This window comes from Zootoca vivipara, chromosome 5 (genome assembly GCF_963506605.1).
Source record: "Zootoca vivipara chromosome 5, rZooViv1.1, whole genome shotgun sequence".
NCBI lineage: Eukaryota > Metazoa > Chordata > Lepidosauria > Squamata > Lacertidae > Zootoca > Zootoca vivipara.
Genome location: NC_083280.1, coordinates 86175007 through 86195274, shown reverse-complemented (window position 1 = coordinate 86195274; position 20268 = coordinate 86175007). Strand labels below are relative to the sequence as shown.

At 43.8% G+C, this 20268-nt stretch overlaps 2 protein-coding genes across 2 annotated transcripts in view; one reads left to right on the top strand and one right to left on the bottom strand.

Annotated features, from left to right (window-relative positions):
* ANXA7 (annexin A7) overlaps positions 1-17332 on the top strand; it is a 30712-nt gene extending 13380 nt beyond the window's left edge. The window contains exons 3-13 of the mRNA XM_035137701.2: positions 2340-2562; positions 3763-3858; positions 5196-5233; positions 7142-7244; positions 8066-8160; positions 8621-8734; positions 10237-10407; positions 12652-12822; positions 12927-13002; positions 13821-13933; positions 17019-17332. Of these exons, the coding sequence (XP_034993592.1) occupies positions 2340-2562; positions 3763-3858; positions 5196-5233; positions 7142-7244; positions 8066-8160; positions 8621-8734; positions 10237-10407; positions 12652-12822; positions 12927-13002; positions 13821-13933; positions 17019-17141 (1323 nt within the window). The 3' untranslated portion in view covers positions 17142-17332. The remainder of the gene's footprint in view (positions 1-2339; positions 2563-3762; positions 3859-5195; positions 5234-7141; positions 7245-8065; positions 8161-8620; positions 8735-10236; positions 10408-12651; positions 12823-12926; positions 13003-13820; positions 13934-17018) is intronic.
* A 660-nt stretch (positions 17333-17992) lies between these two features.
* The window catches only part of PPP3CB (protein phosphatase 3 catalytic subunit beta), a 37471-nt gene continuing 35195 nt past the window's right edge, over positions 17993-20268 (bottom strand). The window contains exon 13 of the mRNA XM_060275071.1: positions 17993-19850. Coding sequence (XP_060131054.1) covers positions 19846-19850 — 5 coding nt within the window. The 3' untranslated portion in view covers positions 17993-19845. The remainder of the gene's footprint in view (positions 19851-20268) is intronic.

Genomic DNA, 20268 nt, shown 5'->3' with positions numbered 1-20268 from the left:
GATATGCTGTGATAATTATAGGTTTCTCACAAGAAATATTATACAGAAGCCTCTCTTGGTGTTTAGAGTTCAGGTTCGTGTATAGGCAATAGTAAGTAAAAAGCAGGCATTACCTTTTAAGCTGCTATTTTTAAAATTTATAATATAAGGAGGTCATACTGTATTTTTATAGAAGTATGTTGCCTTAGAAAACAATCTTTTGGATCCTCTGAATTTCCTTTACAAGTTTGTAGTGTATGAAATGTTCATTTACAAAAATTGGATTCGTGGGTGATGTACTATGTTGCATGCTTTTTGAAGTATGTTCCCCCCTCGCCCCCCGCTCCACATCACAAATATTGTCTCTGTGCAGGTAATGATGAAGGTGTGATGTGATCCTTAGTTAGGAACAATGAACTTCTACAGATGTACTTGCCATCAGCAAATAAGCTCTTATACTGCAAGAAAGATTCAGAGCAGGAACGCGGGTGGCGCTGTGGTCAAAACCACTGAGCTTAGGGCTTGCCAGTCGGAAGGTCAGCGGTTCAAATCCCCGCGATGGGGTGAGCTCCTGTCGCTTGGTCCCTGCTACTGCCAACCTAGCAGTTTGAAAGCATGCCAAAGTGCAAGTAGATAAATAGGTACTGCTCTGGCGGGAAGGTAAACGGCATTTCTGTGCGCTGCTCTGGTTCACCAGAAGCGGCTTAGTCCTGCTGGCCACATGACCCGGAAGCTCCCTCAGACAGTAAAGCGAGATGAGCGCTGCAACCCCAGAATCGACCTAACGGTCAGGGGTCCCTTTACCTTTACCTTTAAGATTCAGAGCAGCTTGATCCTAGCCTAATTCTATGAGCAGTAATGATGGGCAGCAGCAGATGATTTGCACTGTTTTGCTGTGTATTTGGTAGGCATAAAATTTCAATCAGATGGTGCCTTTAAGCCAGGTGTGGCTAATCTGTGGCCCTCCAGATGTTGTTGGACATGGCCAATAGTGAGGGACAATGTGAGTTGGATCTCTGCAACACCTGGAGAGTTGCAGGTTAGCCACCAGTGGTTGAAGCAGTCCCAGGGTAGCTTTTATTTTATTTAGGTTTCAAACAGCTCCCAGAGGTATTGCCAGTGCTGCTTCTCCAGAACACTGAGGCTTGTGTTGTAACTATGTATAATAACGAACGCATATTATTGCGTAATAAAAATTAAATTGAATTTCCCCCCTGTTATAAACACAGATGTGATTTGTAAGGTCCAGCTGGTCTAGAAATTATGTTATTGTTGCGAGCATTATTGCATTGTGTTTGGATTGGGTTTTGAAGTTGCATAGGGAAAGAAAATGTTAGTGTTTTGAATTGTTGTGCTGAAGGATATTGACTCTCACACATCAAATTGCATCTGTCATGCATAATGGCATCTTCTGTCCTCCGAAGTGCTCTGAGGTTTTCACCACATAAAAGCAGTTTGTGCTTCTCCAGCAAATACTCTCAATGGCACTTTTACTTTTCTATTCCCCCCCCTGTTTCCTGTTTACTCAATGGACACCCATTGTTTTGCTCTTGTGTTCGTCCACTTCTTCTTCATAATAGTATATTTTACTTCTGTTCATACTTTTTGTCTTGTTTCAGTCTGCTTATGCTTTACATTCTTGTTTGCTCTTTTGTTCATGTTTGGTTTTTGTATTTTTTTGGTTATAATTTTGATTTTTATTTATAATCTACTATAATGTGTATTATTTTTACCAGTGTTTTTCTCATTCTCTCCCTCCTCCCTTTTTTATTCATTGTGGTTCCTCCCCCCCCCCTTTTAGCTGCTTTTTGTTTGTTTGTTCCATGTCTAAATTTTTTTGTTCTGCAATTCACTATTTTTACTGTTTGTTTTTATCTTTCCCATGAGTAATATGGTTGGTATCGTGTAAAGAGACCTATCGACCTGAGTCTCCTGTTTTAACTACTGTGTTGTTTTAATGTGATTGTTTTATGGTGTGTTTTTAATCTCTAGTTACATGCATGCATGCATATTGCAAAAGTTAGTTTTCTGAAATGTATGTTTTGAGTACATAAGACTTCAGGATTGGGGCTTTATTATACTGTCTCTGGTCTTGGCAAATACATTTTGAATTTACTTATTTTACATTTATTGCATTAACTGTTTTAATGGTCAGGTTTGCACTATATGTATTAGGCAAGCATATTCGTTCCATGTGTGGGTTTTTGTTTTTTCTAAAAGTACAACAGAGTTGTTTTCTTTAATCCAGCAAGTGGTGAAGCTGAAGTGAGAGCCTCAGTATAGATTTTAAACTTTCTGTGAATTTCTCTAGGACTTTCTTTCGCAACCGTGTTAACTCTTGATCTACTGATTGTGTTTAGCCTACAGGACAAGAGTCTACTTACCCACCTGCTGGTCAATATCCTTACCCTGCTGCTCCTGGAGGCTTCCCGCCTATGGGAGGTGGTGCATATCCTGCTGCTCCGCCAGCTGGTGGTTTCCCAGGGGCTGCAGGATACCCACCCGCACCTGGTGGGTACCCCCCTGCGCCTGCTGGATACCCTGGGGCTCCTCAGCCTGGTGGGATGCCAACTTATCCTGGAGGTAATGTGCTGAAACACTGTTGGCTGCTTATCTCTGCTGTAGTTGAATGCCTGTGTTTGGTGGCTTAAGAAATACAAGGTTGTATCCAACAAAATCATCCTGTTAGTTCAGGGCCCTCAATCTGTGCAGCAGGACTTCTTTTTCTACCAAATATCCACACACCCTCCAGATCTGTTCTGGAAGGTTGTGGAAACCCCCCATAATGGGTTTGCGGGGGGTGGGCATGAGGAAGAGGAAGTCCTTGACTAACAGGACAACTTCATACAAAACCCTAAGCAAGAAAGAAATGAACCAATGCTCTCAGTGAGGTGGTGGTGATGTTCTCTGTGTTTCAGAAAGGTCAGAGAAGCTTAGATGAAAAGGGCAAAGCTAAATGCTCAGCTCCCATTTGTCTTCTAAACAGGCACTGAACAGGCTAGGGAAGGACACTGTGTAGCTGAGAGTGACTATTCAAGGCCACACACACACCAGTCCCAATCCCACATAGTATTAACTTACTGCGTACTTGCCACCATTGGCCCCACTTGAATGACTTTTTAAAAACCTACTATAAAACCAGAACCATGTCAAGGAATAGGTAAGCTTCAGACAAGGGCTGGCTTATCCAGACGTACCTTTCCTTTGCTCTCTCCAGACACAGTCCATTATTTAAAGCTCTGTGTCTGAGTGTGCCACCACACTCCCCCTGGAGCTTTCCCTGCGACAACCCACTCTTTAAAGCTGAATTTGAGCAAATGGCAATTTGGGTTTTCTGTGGATTGCCATTTGCCCTGATTCACCTTTAAAGACCAGCTTTTTCTGGTGAAAGCTCTGAAGCAAAAAAAGAGAGAAAGGTGCTCAGACACTGAGCTCTAAAGCGCATGTATCGTGCCTGGAAAGTGTGGATAATGCTGGCCCTAGAAACAGCTAGCCTTAACTCTGCAGTGTCTGCTGAATGATTCTTTAACTTGCCCCCCTCCTCTGCCCACAACATGCAGTGAGCTGCCTGATTCATTTGGGAAAATTCCTTACCCAATATAAAGGGAAAAAATAATTATGATTCTGGTAGTGAGCACAAGTAATATAGGTTTTCAAAGAGACATTTTCTAGCTCTTTAAATTGATGTATTAACTATATATTTTGTACTTTGTGATTGAAATATTTTGGTTGCACTTGCATGGTATTACATTTTTTTTATTTTTTAAAATGTATTTATTCCAGGTGCTGGGTTTGGAGTACCTTCAAATGGTTCTGGCTATGGCTATCCGCAGCCTCCAACCCAAAATTATATTGGAGGTGGACAAGCACAAATGCAAGGTATTGAACGACTATTGTGATGGGATATGGAAAAGATAAATCATTCTGTTTATGGGTTTATAGGTGGATTGCATCCTGTAAAATATGAGACTAGTGAAGCAAACTTGTATCTGTAAGTCTTACTGTAAGTCTGTGTTCCACTGCTAAAACACAAAATAGTGCTTAAGTACTGTTACCTTGTACTGTACTTAACTGTACTGTAAGTACTGTTAATGCCTTGCGGGACATCTTCAGGAGAAGAAAAGGCCAAGGAGCAAACCCTCCACAAATTTGAACTCCCTAAGATGGTTGGATGGGGCCTTGTACTCTCCTGGCAATTCCTGCAGTCAAGCTGGTGCCAAATGTATTGCTCTGTTTTCCTTGGGGCCACATCCTTGACGCCGGTGTGTGTGTGTGCAGTTCTTGTCATCTGGGAAACCCAGGACCTCCATACACACCGCCCAGGCCTCTGCCTCAGAGAGGCCACTTCAATGTTGCTAATATAGCAGAAACAAATGTGAGAGGCAACAGCTATGAACTACTAGTCTCTGCAGCCACAGCAGGTGCTGTGATTCTCCAGCAGTTTAACTTCAACCCCAGAAGCACACTTCATGGTCTCTCTAGATGGACGAATGCTTGTGACTCTTGTATAATCCCATGTGGGGACAGTGATTCACAGAAACAGCATCTATGCACAGCCCCAGCTGGCTTGTGAGTCCACTAGTGGTCCTGCATGATCCTGGATTGCATGGGTGCTGCTGTAGTTGGTTTCTATCGTTAATGTTAATCTGCTCAGTCGCAATGCAGGTATAACATGACACCCGAGTAAATACTAACCAGGAAAAGGAGGAGGAAAATTGGTGCAAAAAAGGGAGAGGGAACCTGTGAATTTGTGGCATTTCTCCTCATCTTGGTTAAGCTGCTGTTAATGCCACATCTGCACTGGGTCCATCTGTAGTCCCACTTCCTAACCTGGGAACTTCAGCATGTGTTGGAAAGCGTCTTGGAAATAAAGACAGGGAGTTCCAGGCTGCAAGTGATAGTGTTTTAATGGTCAGCTTTGCATCCAACAAGTATTTGTTCCATGCACAGCTCCCTGAAGGGAGCAGGAGATGCAAGGAAAGAGACAAAAATCCGAAGTGTGATTGAAAGTGACAGAATTTGGTGGGTGCTCATGTCACTGTGAAGCCTGCAGGCTTCTTTGCAAGTCCTGAAGTTCTCCCTGATCTGCATGAGGAAATATTAGCTGAAAACCAGTGCATGAATCAGTAGCAGACTTCACATTTTTCTATGATCATCTTCTATGCACACAGCATGGCAACAATAACATTTTATTTCAATTTTATATTTTTCTTAAGCTGGGTATCCAGGTGGACCAACTCCAACACCGCCTCAGGTATGTCATTTGTATTATAAAATGGGACAATGTTGTTGGTTTTATTTGGTCATGGTGGGAATGCAAATTGTTTTGACAAAGAAAAAAATGTTGTGGTCTAGTTCTGCAGATCAGTATAGAAAACTACTCACTTGTGTATGCAGCGTATTTGAATACACCTATTGGAGTTGGCTTGAGAAGCCAGAGAATACCATAAATATAACTGAGTCCTTCAGTCTTAGGGGGCAACCTTTCCTTTTGAGGGAAATCAAGCTAAGCAAACTTAGTGTTGTATTGGCTAGGTTGTTGCAAGGGCTCTGGGTGGACAATCAGAACCAGTTTAAACTACAAAAAGGTATGCTTAATGAAACTATAAGGAAAACTTTCTAAGGGAGGTTGTGGAATCTCAGCTCAGACATACACAAGCAATACTTCCGGTGTGTGTCAAATTCCCTACCTCACTTGTTTTTTGAGAACCATAGTTTGTCATCCAAATTTGGCAAACCATAGTTACTGCATATTTTGCCTCTGGGCCCGAATTGGAAACCATGATTTGAAATGGGTTTCCAGTTATGGTTTGGAGAGGCACTTATAATGATTTTGCTTGCCTGATTTTGAATAAACTATTGTTATCATGAATCGGGAAGGATGGTAGATGAATTGGAGTACACAAGGAGAAGATTGCTTGTGCAAGCTTGAGCTGTAGCCTTCCATGTAAAAGAAAGACCTGGGGGCAGAAAATAATAATTGTCAAAATACTGAAATTTAAATGGAAGAAAAAGTTTGATACTAGTTTTTTAAATTATGCTTTTAAAATAAATGCTAATAAAACCCTTCTGCAGTAGCCGTTTGTAAAAGCCTTCCATGTTTTGAGAATTGCAGCCTTGATGATTCCAGTGTGATAACTTGGAACATAATAGATTTGGGCAAAAGTTACATTTCACAACAGGGTGGTTTCCCCTCTAACCCACCCCCCTTGAGGTTTAGGCCACTCTTGTTTTGGAGTAGACATAGTGAGCCCTTGTTCACAGAATTCAGGATCCCAGTTCATCACAGGACCCTCCCAGGGGCTTCTTCTACCTCCTGACTGGCCCCTGTAACAGTTGACACAGGCAGTGCTGTTGCTTCTTGCCTCACCCAATAAACTTTCCTTTGACTCCCAAGGGAGTGAGAGATTGCCACCCTCCTACTTATCGTTGAGTCAGCTGCTTTAAAAGAGGGTTAGACAAATTCATAGAATAAAGGATATCAATACTAGCCATGATGGGTGTGTTCTGCCTCCACAGTCAAGAGGCTGTATGCTTCTGAATACCAGTTGCTGGAAACCGCAGGAGGGGAGAAGGCTGTTGTGCTTGCAAGCTTCCCACAGGCATCTGTTTGGCCACTATGCCTGTGTTCCTGTTGAAAGCCTCAAATGCTGTGGAGCTTTTCCTGCAGCTGCATCTTCAGTTGTTCTCTCCTTCACCCTCTCTTCGCCTCAAGCCTACCTCTCTCTCTCAGTGTTTCTGTTGTAGCTCTGAATGCTAAGGAAGGAAATTGATTGCTCCAGCCTGAAATTGATTGCTGGGGAAATTTCCTGCAAATACTTCTAAAGGCTTGAGCCGATGACAGGTGCCCCATCATATTAGTAAACAAAGTCTGTTCACTGGAATATATTGGCCTCCCGACTGCTTAGGACAAGCACCCCCAAACTGCGGCCCTCCAGATGTTTTGGCCTACAACTCCCATGATCCCTAGCTAACAGGACCAGTGGTTGGGAAAGATGGGAATTGTAGTCCAAAACATCTGGAGGGCCGAAGTTTGGGGATGCCTGACTTAGGATGTCTCTCCTTTCCCTCTGAAGTACTGATGCCTAAGATTTCATTGTTGAGACTGAATAAGCATTTCACATGGATCAGTAACATAGTAAAACAGATTTCTCAATCTCAGCCTGCAGCAATGACTCAACATATGCAAGGCACAATTCGACCAGCTCCGAACTTTGATGCAGGGCGGGATGCAGAAATTCTGCGCAAGGCTATGAAAGGGTTTGGTAAGAGCTGTTTTGTGTTTCATACAGTGTTCGTGTTTAAACTTGTGTAGGCCCAGAAACCAAACACTCTTCTCTACCTTAATCCTGTGCTAGATCCTTCCAACACTTGTATATATTTTAACCATAGTCTTTAACATAACTTGGGGTGCAAATCAGCCTTTCACTCTACAACCTGAATTAATTGTTTATATGGAATATTTTTTCAACATGGCTTCCTCTTTCAATGGCTTGGTTTCCATTTTGGATTTTTAAAAATGGAAATACTGGGCAACAGTGAAAAAGAGTAGAAAGACAGGTCTGTAGAATGGGGCATGAAGAATTGTAGCCATGGGAGAGGATTGCACAATATGCAGGGCACTAGATGTGCCTCGATACTGTCCTCAGCAGGGAACTCCCTTGTCTAAAGTGTATCCAACACTTTCCAGGGCAGATTTTGGTGGTGCCTGATTTGGTGGCTGCAGGTGGGGGGAGGGTGAAAATTTATTGTATGAGAGGAGGGTGAAGTTCCATTGTAGGAGAGAAGTCCACTTGCACAAAGTTGGAATCTACCCCAGAGCTTTTATCAGATGTCTCCGTATTTGAAATCTTTTCCCTACAGTGTGCATTGCTAAATACCTGTTTTAAGCAAGCCTACGATATCCCTGTGAATTCAAACACTGCAGTGAAGTGAGTTTCCTTTTGTATAGGAAATCTATGAATGTGAGCAGTTTGCAGTGTCTCTGTATTAAAGCAGTGTTTTTGCCCCATGCCTTGGGGTGTACAATAAAAGGGATGAAATGGCTTGATATGAGGCTACACTGAGTTGCCTTCTTGCTCCCTAGGAACGGATGAACAGGCAATCATTGATGTTGTGTCCAACCGCTCCAATGGTCAGAGACAGCAAATTAAGGCTGCTTTCAAGACCATGTATGGCAAGGTATGATTGGTGGTGATTATGTTTTAGTAATAATAATAATGGTGATGAAAAGCAAATCAACAGCTGGTACAGCATATGGACAGCTTGTGTGCTTAACTGTTTCAAGCAGAGTGAGGTCTGCAATTTAACTTCATTTCTTTATTTTGTCAAATAGTGGACCCACCCTTGTAGTGGTTTGCAAGAAAGCTAGGAGTGGACATAGCCTCTGGCCGTGCTTTACTAGTATAATGTGTAGACAGTTCAGTATAATGTTCAGTATGTAGTGAGTGATGCAACCTATTTCAGGCAGAGGCTTTCTCCTATCATAGATGGTTTTCATTTTGTCTTGAAAATATGTCTCACTAGACTTCAGTAAACATTGATTTGCCAGCAACTGAACTGCACGTTCAGTCTTTGTGCTCATGCATATTTTATATTTTATGAATGTATGTCTTTCTGATACCACTTTGTAATTGGACAGGATTTAATTAAAGACCTGAAGTCAGAGCTAAGTGGAAATATGGAAGAGCTGATCCTTGCATTGTTCATGCCAAGTACCTACTATGATGCTTGGAGTTTGCGGCATGCCATGAAGGTATGATTTTCACTGGCATTTATTTTCATGTAAAATGATCACATTAACTGTAAAGGACCATAAATGCTCAACTAGATCAAAGTAATTTCAAAATTTATTTTCAGTAATAAAGGTGAAAATTGTGTTAATAGTTTTTTAAAATTAAGGAATATATACAGTGTACATTTCCAGAATATTCAGACAAATGCAATCTGCTCCCACTCTCTCAAAATTATGGCAAATCTCTCATGAAAATAGGCCCCAATGCCTGTCTTGCAAAATTAAACATGGTCCTGTTTTGCATATTCTTTTGTGCTACTCATAGAACCCCACTTCTTGTTTTCTTATTCACTTGGTTTTCAGTCAGAGATTATTGTTCTCCCCTCCCCGAGTTCTTTATTCCACCCCCACCCTGTTAGTTGGGGAATGGGGCACATGTGCAATCCAGGAACACCTTGTGCTTGGCAGTAACAAATAAACCCAACACATTAACACCCTGCACCCCCACCCCCAAAGCCATTGGAATCCACTCCTGGTTTTCATCTCAGCCCCCTTCGATTCTCCAGAAAGGCAGGTTGGGAGTAGCAAGGTCTAGGGTGGGGAGGCGGGTGAGAGAAATTTTTAATGCCAGGCATACAGAAGGAAAGGAGTGTGACAATGCTTCTGTCATCCTCAGCCAACAAGTCAGATATGCAGCGCTGGCTTGTCACCAGTAGCAGGGCTGGGTGACTAGGATTGATCTGGATGCAGAAATACCTGTAAGACAACTGTGGGAGTACTTCAGGAGGGAGGCAGGGATGCTCATTCTGTGAATTTAAGCTAGTCTAGTTGAAAATATTGCTCCACTGACAATGAATGAAACCTCTGCAAAGAGCATAGCAGTGCCCCAGTGTAATTTATATGTACATGGTACCGATTCCTAACATGAACCTCTCCACACATCCCTTAATCATTTTAAGAAATGGACAAGGCCTTCTATGTTCTGAAAAACTGAAGGATTGATTGGTCTCCCTAGCTTTCTTTGCTCAAGCTCCTTATATTTCTGGTAGCATGACTTCTATATGTACCCAGATATGGAAATATGTATGTGTTGGAGACACAAGTGACAAATGCCCTATAGACAGAGTTCCCTGGTTGTAGCCAGCTGAGTTTTACTAATGCATAAGCCCATTAAAATTAGTAGACCTAAGTCATGTTTGCCCGTGCTTGTGCCTGCGTCCTGTTCATTTCCAGTGAGACGATCACTGGATTATGCTCTTAGATTATAATACTTTTCTTCTGTAACAAACCTTGGGAACTATTGGTAGATGGTTGCTAAATGAAGCGTTTGCATGAGCTGAAAGATGCACAAGGGCTTGCAACGTGATCTAGTTGAATGAAGTAATATGGCTCAGATGCTCCTACAGTACAAAAAAGTGATCAATCTTCTTTCTAATGTAATAAAACAATTAGATGTTCTGGTCAGCTTTCTGAGCAGCCTGCATTGAGGTAATGTCTGTAGTGCTTTGTTTCTCTGCCTGCAGGGTGCAGGCACACAGGAGGATGTGCTGATTGAGATTCTGTGCACAAGGACAAACCAGGAGATTCAAGAAATTGTCAGATGTTACAACAATGAATTTGGAAGAGATATCGAGCATGATATTCGGTCTGATACGTCAGGACACTTTGAACGATTACTTGTATCTATGTGCCAGGTAAGATGAACAACCACCTTCTGTCACATTTATGTTTACCTTGTTCTCGATAACAAGGCCACCATATAAGTACCTAGTTTGCACAAAGTTTTCCACCCCTTTTGAAATGTATCCTGGGTAGGTACCATTCCTTGTATGAAATAGGATTTGATTATAGGACTAGGCTTTTTCTATCGGATGGAGATTTCAAATACCTATCTCTTGAAGTAAATGGTCTTGACTTAACATGACCACCTAGGACCTGATCAATGTGACATCCAGCTCTGAAGGAGACCTATTATGTACTGAATAATATTATTGACTAAAACAGACACAATAGATCAGTAGCTCCCAATTAGCTTAGTACTGTGGATCCTCCCTTTTCAGAATCCAAGCCACAGACCTACTTTTGAAAATGTGGTAGTTTTTGTTATGTGAATGGTGCCACCATACCTTTCAACATGTCCCAGCACAAAAACCAGGATGTGTGTCTTCTGGGCTGTGCTCCTGCACGAGTCATTTGGCCCACATACAAGCATCGTGCCCAAAAATATGTGTTTTGGGGAGCACCACAGTGTTGTGTAAGATGTGTATCAGGTTGTGATCTCACGTACAGCACCCAAAAAGGGCTGTCTTGGACATTTTTCCCCCCTCTTGGGTGCAACCAAAGTACACCTGTTCCATCTTGCCCAAACCAAACCTCTGATTTGGAATACATCTCTCCTAACCAGTTCAACCTGTTAATGTGTTGATACGGGCACAGATCATGGGCCAGGCCTCCTCTCTTTGTACATTGTATTGAAATGTTTTTTCTTCTTCAAAATAGGCATATTAATTAATGTGCTGCCATTCTTTCATATCTTGCTCTATGGTGGGGGTGACTGATCCTTTGGTCCTCCAGATCTAGTCCGCATGGGCCACTGATGTTGGGAGGTTTAGTCCAGCAACATTTGGAGAGCTGCAGGTTCCCCCATCCTCTTTATGAGAGCCAGTGTGGTGTAGTGGTTAAGAGCGGTAATCTGGTGAACCGGGTTCGATTCCCCGCTCCTCCACATGCAGCTGCTGGGTGACCTTGGGCTAGTCACACTTCTCTGAAGTCTCTCAGCCCCACTCACCTCACAGAGTGTTTGTTGTGGGGGAGGAAGGGAGAGGAGAATGTTAGCCGCTTTGAGACTCCTTAGGGTAGTGATAAAGCGGGATATCAAATCCAAACTCCTCCTCCTCCTTTTTTATGGGAACAAAGTTGGTTCATTTCAATGTTCATAATCTTCCAGTGCCAAGAAAGTTTGAGACTAGTCTGTCTATCCAGCACAGTTTAAATCTCTCCCCTAAGTGATTGTCATTGTTGATTAAAATAAAAGTATTGGACTAGTCTGTTAAATATTACTAACATGACCAAACTGTTTATCTTATACTGTGGCTCTGCTTAATTTAGCCACCACTGTAATGCTAAATTAATTAATTTCTAATTTCTCCCTGGTCACAGTTACCAATGGCTTTAAATATAGGGAGAAAGGGGGGCAATCTTGCCTTGTCCTCTAGATCAGACATCCCCAAACTTCGGCCCTCCAGATGTTTTGGACTACAATTCCCATCATCCCTGACCACTTGTCCTGTTAGCTAGGGATCATGGGAGTTGTAGGCCAAAACATCTGGAGGGCCGCAGTTTGGGGATGCTTGCTCTAGATCAGGCATGTCAAACCTGCGGCCCTCCAGATGTTTTGGCCTACAACTCCCATGATCCCTAGCTAGCAGGACCAGTGGTTGGGGAAGATGGGAATTGTAGTCCAAAACATCTGGAGGGCCGCAGGTTTGACATGCCTGCTCTAGATGGTTTAAATCATGAGATGACTGAACAGTTGATCTTAGGTTTGCTCATTTCATTTTGCATATTTGTGGAGCCATAGCTGTGTTCAAACAAGGATACTGTAAAGCATAAATGGAGGCCAGATGTTTAATCATTTGATTTGCTATGTCTAAATGAAAGAGAAAAGGGATCACCAATTAGCTGAAGGCAACTTGCAAGCAAGGCTAGTAGTACAGTAAGCCTGCAACTTGCATGCATTTAACCTGTGTGCTTGGCAAAAAAAAGTAAATTAATAGAGGGTGGGCATCCAGGGAAAGAGACTTGGCAATTCTACCTGCCACTGAACCCAATAAGTTCCGACTATACACAATTTCAATTGCGATCCCTGGAACGTAACCCCCACGTAAGTTGTGGGCTTACTGTATAAAATAGTAACCAATTTTTTTTCTCTCTTACAGGGTAATCGGGATGAGAATCAAACTGTAGATTATCAAAAGGCTCAACAAGATGCTCAGCGCCTTTTCCAAGCTGGTGAAGGGAAGCTGGGGACTGATGAGTCTGCCTTCAATATGGTCCTGGCAACCAGAAGCTTTCCCCAGCTGAAAGCCACAGTTGAAGCCTACTCTCAGGTAGACAAGAAGGGGAGGCCATTTGTGTGGACTAGACTGGACTAGATCTGGCTTCCATCAGTTCTTTGGCAAAAAATTAACATTTTCTATTCATATTTTTGCAGGTTGCTAACCGAGATTTATTAAGCAGCATTGGCCGGGAGTTTTCAGGAAATGTAGAACGTGGCTTGAAGGCTATCGGTAAGGGACTTTTCCTGCATTTCATTGTTCAATGAGGACATTTTTATGGGCAATTTATTTACCAAGCACCTACAACTATTAGGTGCTAGAAACTTCACTGATAAATGACCATCAGCTGGGGCTTCAGTGCCCTTCCCAGACCTGTAAAATAATTTATGCAAAATAAGAGGACTGATGTCAGTTGCTTAAGTTGCACATGCGATGTACCTTGGTTGTCAAACTTAATCCATTCCGGGAGTCAGTCAACTCCCGAAACTGTTTGAAAACCAAGACACAGCTTCTGATTGGCTGCAGGAGGTTCCTGCACTTAAGCAGAAGCCATGTCGGATGTTTGGTTTCCAAAAAACATTCGCAAACTGGAACATTTACTTCCAGGTTAGTGGCGTTCAGGAGCCAATTTGTTCAACAACTTAAGCTGTTCAAGAACCAAGGTACCACTGCTTCAGATTGCCGGTGGTGCAGTTATCCTTTCCCTCCACTAGGAGGCACACTCCCTAAAGAAAGTCCTCACTGGGGCCTGGGCTAGATGCACCACCCATTTCCTCCCTAGAACCATTTAGGACTTGTCTAATAACATTTAACTCTAATTTGCCTAGTAAGGACATGATGGTTACTTTAATGACACTATTGGGTTGGATAATTTTATGCTTTTGGACTCTGTTGCTCTTTGTATAATCTTTATGTTATAATATGGGGGGGATGCAATGACAAAAATGCAATTTGGATTAAAGATTCTGGCAGGTTGATGCTGTTAGACTCTTGTGGCTATAAGCTGTCAGTGTCAACTTTGAGTTGATCTTAATACTGTTTTATTGCAGTGCAATGTGCTCTGAATCGCCCAGCCTTTTTTGCAGAGAGGCTTTATCATTCCATGAAAGGGGCTGGTACAGATGACTCTACCTTGGTTCGAATTGTAGTCACTCGCAGTGAGGTAAGAATTTATTATGTGTAAATTTTACCTAATATGTACTGGTAATTAAAGGCTGGTTATTTAATCTGTGTCCATACTTCCAAATGGGTCAAATGGCTTTTGCACTAAGCTTTGCTCCTTTATTAAAACGCGAATTACAGCAGGCATCTCCAAACTTCGGCCCTCCAGATGTTTTGGACTACAATTCCCATTTTCCCTGACCACTGGTCCTGTTAGCTAGGGATCATGGGAGTTGTAGGCCAAAACATCTGGAGGGCCGCAGTTTGGGGGTGCCTGCATTAGAGTCTTTTGCTGTATGAAGTTCAGGCACAATGGAAAGGTAACAGAAGCTGTAAACACGTTTGACAAATTGTTGAAAAATTTCTGGTGTAAGCAGCTTTCTTTATTAAACTTGTACAATCCAAGTGGCACATTGTATAGATTCAAAGGCCATCAGTGGTGATGCCAGTTACCTGAGCTGGCACAGATCTAGAAGACAGAAAGCACTACTCTTTTAGGTAGCAGACTCAGTGCCACATTGTTCCTGACAGTGATAGTTGCCCCAACCTCAGTCTTCAATATTGAGTCATTGCTTTAGAGGCTTTCCAGGTAGAAAGACTGGCTATGAACATGAGGTGGGGACAGGCTGGAGCCATGCACTTTAAGAATGAAAGCAGTGTACTGTTTCATGTGTTTTATTTATTGTGCGTGATTGATTTGTCATATTATTAGGCCTGGCAATACACCAATAGGAGTGCTAGGAGGGACGGACTGTTATGACAGCTTCACATTCTGGGTGAAACGTCTGCCTCCTGAGTGAAGCTGCCATGCCATTGTGCCCTCATACCGGCAGAGGGAGAAACAAGCTGCATTGGCGAGGCACAATACAGCTTGTTCCTCCCTGCGCTGCTTTAAACTGCTTGGCTTAGCATGCCGCTGCCCTCTCATCGCACAAGCCAGCAGTAGGGTGGGGGCTCCGTTAAAGTGGTTGCCAGCCCCACTCCTGCTTGCACATGAGCAGGATTGTGGCTGGGGGACACTTCTCCATTGAGGTGTGCACACCCCTCAACAGAGAAGTTAGACTTCACCTGCTGAGGCAAACCTGTGTGCACTTGCCTCAACTGCTGCCACTTAGGGGGTTGGATGGGCTCAGCCAGGGGGTGCAGAGGCTGCGTGGATACAGTGGTTTTGCAACCCAGAGCTTGAGGACCAGGCTCTGTGCACTTGGCTGCCTTTGTCTGGGAGGGTGGGCTGTCTGTTACCACCCCGCAAGGGCAGTCAACGCACAGAGCCTGACAGGCCCTGTGAACTTGGCTCCTGCCACCTGCTCCGTCTTCAGGGAGTGGGGGTGCGTGTGGCAAGCTGGCTGCCTCTTCCTCCCAGCGGAAAAAGGTACCATGCCAGCAGAAAGCGCCTCCAAAAGGAGCCGTGAGGTCCCCTGCTGCTGGCATACCAGGGCTTGCTCAGTTGGGCAGGTAGGATCCTTCCCATCCACCAGGCGCTGGGGGTGGGGGGTGGGGTGGTGAAAGCTCCACAGTGAGACCCGAGGCTGGTTTCACCCCTTGCTGGTGAGACATCACAGTGTTGAAAATGTTATTTGTATGCTATCTTTCCATAGTGAAAACTACAGTGGTGCCTCGCTAGACGAAATTAAATTCGTTCCACGGGTCAATTTGTGTAACGAATCTTTCCTCTAGCGAGTCCCGGTTTCCCATAGGAAGGCATTGAAACTTAATCAATGTGTTCCTATGGGCTCCGGGGGACTGGTGGTGGGGAAGGCAGGCACTTGCTCTCTTGCCTGCCTGCCTTCCCTACCGCCTGTCACACGAAGATCGGGGGGCGCTGCTTGCCGGGGCTTGTCAACCCCGGCAAACAGCGCCCACCGATCTTCGGATCTGTCCCCCGATGTGCTTTGGGTCGGGGAAGCAGGCAGGGGGATGGCAACAGCCCGCAGCTTCCCGGGCTGTTGCCATTTCCCTGCCTGCTTCCCCGAGCCAAAGCACATGGGGGCGGAGCCTAATTCCTCCCCTTCTTCCCACTGCCGCCAAGCCAGTCCCCGAGCCGAAGTGCGGCGTGGGAGGGGGCTTTTCGTCGTTTGCCTCCCCCTCGGGGGAACATTTCCCTCGGCAGCCACCGTCTGTCTTCAGGTGGCGGCTGCCGAGGCAAGCAGCTGTGTGCCAGGCGGCGTGGGAGAAGCGGCTCCTCCGCTTCTCCCACTGCCGCCTGGCACAAAGCCGACATCGGACGGGGCTTCAGAGAGGTGCAGCGCTTCTCCGAAGCCCCGTCTGATGCTCCCGGGTGTCCATGACGTGGTGGTGGTGGTGGGAGAAGTGGGGGAACGGATCAGTTCCTCCACTTCTCCCCGCGCTACAGCCCTTTGTGTTCTGCTGGTTGCCCCTCACCGGCAGAGACCAGTGGAAAACAAAGGGGAACCAGCTGCAGCGCAGGAAGAAGGCAAAGGAAGATCAGCTGAGAGGCGGTGACAGCTGTCACCGCCTCTCAGCTGATCTTCCTTTGCCTTCTTCCTGTGCTGCAGCTCGTTCCCCTTTTGCTAGGTTTTGCAATCGGAGGTTTTTATGGCCACACTTCGCAAGACGAAGCGGTGGCCATAAACCTCATTGTCTTGCGAGGCAACCTCCGATCGCAAAACCTATTCGTATAGCGGAAAATTCGTCTTACAGGGCATTCATCTAGCGAGGCACCACTGTATGCCTTCAGGAAAGGTAGCATACAAATAACATGATAAAATTCTCTCCCGATGTGGAAACGCAGCTTGCATTACACATCATCCACTGTACCAGAGAGTAGCATATATGCATTACTTACTTGTTCATGGAGTAATGGAGGCTGCAGAGCTAGGCAAACCTATATCTCAAGTAGCTTTGTAACGTTGCAGACGGTGTTTCTGGTGTCACATTAATTCTTCCTCATCATCAAAGTTTGGGTGATGCAGAACATGACTGGCACTGAATTTTTAATACCTGGTGCTGGTGAATGGGGCACAATCCATCAGGAATTTCAGTGGCACTAGACCCGCCTGTTGAGTTTAATAGGAGTCATGAATTGTCTGCTATATGCTAACCTTGCTTTGTTTCTTTTGGCACAGATTGATCTTGCACAAATCAAACAGATGTTCACCCAGATGTTTCAGAAGACTTTGGGCACAATGATACAAAGTGACACAAGTGGAGATTACAGGCGTCTGCTCTTGGCTCTTGTTGGTCAATAGACCACGCTGAAACAAAGAAAATGGAAAATGAGCTGCTTGGGCAAATGACTATCATTGCATATAAGAACATAAGTTATCCTAGACAATGTAAACAAGTATGCTTCTAAAGGATAGTTTATTTTGCACATATAATTGCCTTAATTTCGCACATCATGTACTTTACAATATAAAATAAGACACCTGCTGTTTGAGTTGTAGTGAAGTGTCTTTTTCTTGTTACTGTGGCTATACTCAATACATTAATATAAACCAATATCTCTTATTTAGAAATATTAAGTAACCTTGGATTGTAGCTATGTTACTCAGAGTAGACTTAATGAACCACAATAGTAGGATACAACCACACCTTATTCTTGTGATCATTTCACATTTACATAGAAGAGCCATTTCTACTTAGGAATTTTTTCCTATATGTAGAAAGTTTGCAGCAGTTCAAAACATGCTGGGGGGGGGTGGGGGTGAGAAGAAAAGGCTATAATGAAATGAAGTATCTTTGAATAATTGCATGGCTGTCTTGCTGAAACCTTCAACAAATTGCTGAACAGTAAATATGCAAAATAGCAAAACAGGTACTAGAAGCCACCCCAGAACTAGCCCTGTTGGAACATTTCCCCACCTACTCTCAAGAGCCAAGAGCATCAACACTGGAGGGAGCTGTCAGGATTGAACATGGAGCACTGGTACCAAACTGTATGGGAAATAGCCTTACTAGAAAAGCTAACCAACAAACCGAAACGAGCACAGGGACAAATAAACAAGGATGCCTTTACCCCAGTGTGGCTCCCGTTTATTATACACACAACCCAAGAACCCACGGACCATGCGAATCGACATGACTAACTTGACCCAACAATCCTTCCCCTTCATACACAAACAAAACTCACTGAAGGCAACTAAGCATGCCCCCCCCCAATGAACACGAATGAATGAATGAATAGAAAAGGAACCTACACATGTGACGCTAACACAAAAACCTGGCACATACACTAAAATTTAAGTTTACTACACCCCACCTCTCTTCCCACAACCTTATACTGTATACAAACATCAATGTCTAACATTGAATAGAACTGATCTGTTGAAAGGACTGTATGATGCAAAAACAGAGATGTATGTACTTTTGTAACCCAAGAAAACCTTTAATAAAAACAATTAAAAAAACTAAGAGCTGAAACCTGCAGCTCTTTGCACTACAACACATTGTTGCAGTCTCGAAGTGCCTAAGCCAGGGCTTTATCCTTCACCCTTCCAGTTTTCAAAGTATGTAAATACTTGCTGCTGGTAAAATGGAACAGCATCAATTAAAAGGAGTACTGTATGAGGATTATGATTTAACTAGATCTTCAACGACTGTATGAAGTGATCAAAACCCTGTTCATATGGTAGTAATGTTCATAACTGCCAAGTTATTCCTTTTTTTAAGGGATTTTCCCTTATGCTGAATAGGCTTCCTCACGAGAAAAGGGAAAACTTGGCAGCTATGGTAATGTTACTCAAGAACCATTTCTCCATAGTCTGAACCCATATTGCTACTGTGTGTTTGAGTGAGGCATCTAATTGAGCTGCCAAAGTCCCTGTTACTTGCTAGTCATAGAAACACTTTTACTATTCAAGCAGTGTAGTGCCAGCAGGACAGACTTTGGGAGTCCTTGGTTATTCTGCCCTAAACAGAAAAGCTCTAGCTTAGTACATACTGAAGTGAAGTACAGTGCAACCTCGGGTTGCGGACGTAATCCGTGACAGAGGCATGTCCACAACCCGCAGCGTCCGTAACCTGCAGTGCTGCGTGTGCGTGATGCAATTTGGCGCTTCTGCGCATGCACGAGCAGCAAAACCTGGAAGTAACCCTTTCCAGTACTTCCAGGTTTCCCGCGGTCTGTAACCTGAAAACGCGTAACCCGAAGCACCACCACTATCTAAAGAGGAAGGTCCCTGTATGCCCCAATTTAGGAATCTTATTACAAAACTTTTGACCTTGCCAGCACTCAGGTTTATGCATCCTGATTATATGAAAATTCAGTGGCATGAGGTATTTCATTTAATTTCACTGTTCATTTGTATGCCGCCTCTCTTCTACGTGAGATCCCTCTGCTAGATCAAAAGCCTCACTGACAGGAGCCCTTCTACATAGGGAGGGTGAAGTCTGGAAAAACCCACAGGCTTATACCACAAATAGTAATTCCCAGCAGTTGGAATGAGTTCTAAATTGAGAAGATGCTTGACAAGCATTTCGGAATAATTATGTCTGTGTTCAGGCTGTATAAGGACGTGAAGATGCTAAAAGAATGTGGCAGGGCTGTCCCTTATTAGTTTATATTGCTCTGGCATCCTCGAGACATCAGGGCACAAACATTAAAAGGAACCAATATTTTATGCCAAGAAAACAAAACTGCACTGTGTGCAGTTTTTTTATCTTGCTTCTGGGACAGCTGCTGTGCCTCAAGTAATGCACGTAAATAAGTCATTTGATGGACATCTCAAGGTATAAAATTAATATGGAATAAGTCTGTGGCCAAGTCACTGAGTCAATTCACAACAAATGCAGCTGACTGGAACTGCATTTTCTTGCAGTTAAACATTTCAGATATTTAAGCATTTAATCTCTCCAACCAACCACCCACCTCACAAGTTAAGAGACATTGCTGTTTTGAAATCTCACCTCTAGTGAATGGCATAGCAGATTGGAAAAGGTGGAAGCTTCAGATTAACCTGTGGGGAAAGGGGAAAAGAGAGTCAGTATTGTCCCACATTATGTACACCCACTTCACCCCTCCCCCACCCTTTATCTGTTTAATCAGATTTATTACTTATTCAACACATTTATTGTAGAGCAGCATTGGTGTTAAATAGCATATACTTGCTGCATGTTCTAATTGATGTAGGAGGCGATGACATCCCCCCTTCAATATACAGCGGAACCTCTGTTTTCGAGCCCATCGGAAGCTGAATAGCTTCCAAGGCACGTTTCTCGCGTTTTCTCAGAGGGATTTGCCGACCGCCCATTGAGCCTCGGTTGTTGAACGTTTCGGAAGTCAAGCGGCAACTGAGGTTCCACTGTATTTCATACACATTTATGATCGTATACATGAGGCACTGGAAATGCATAGCTGCCAAGTTATCCCTTTTT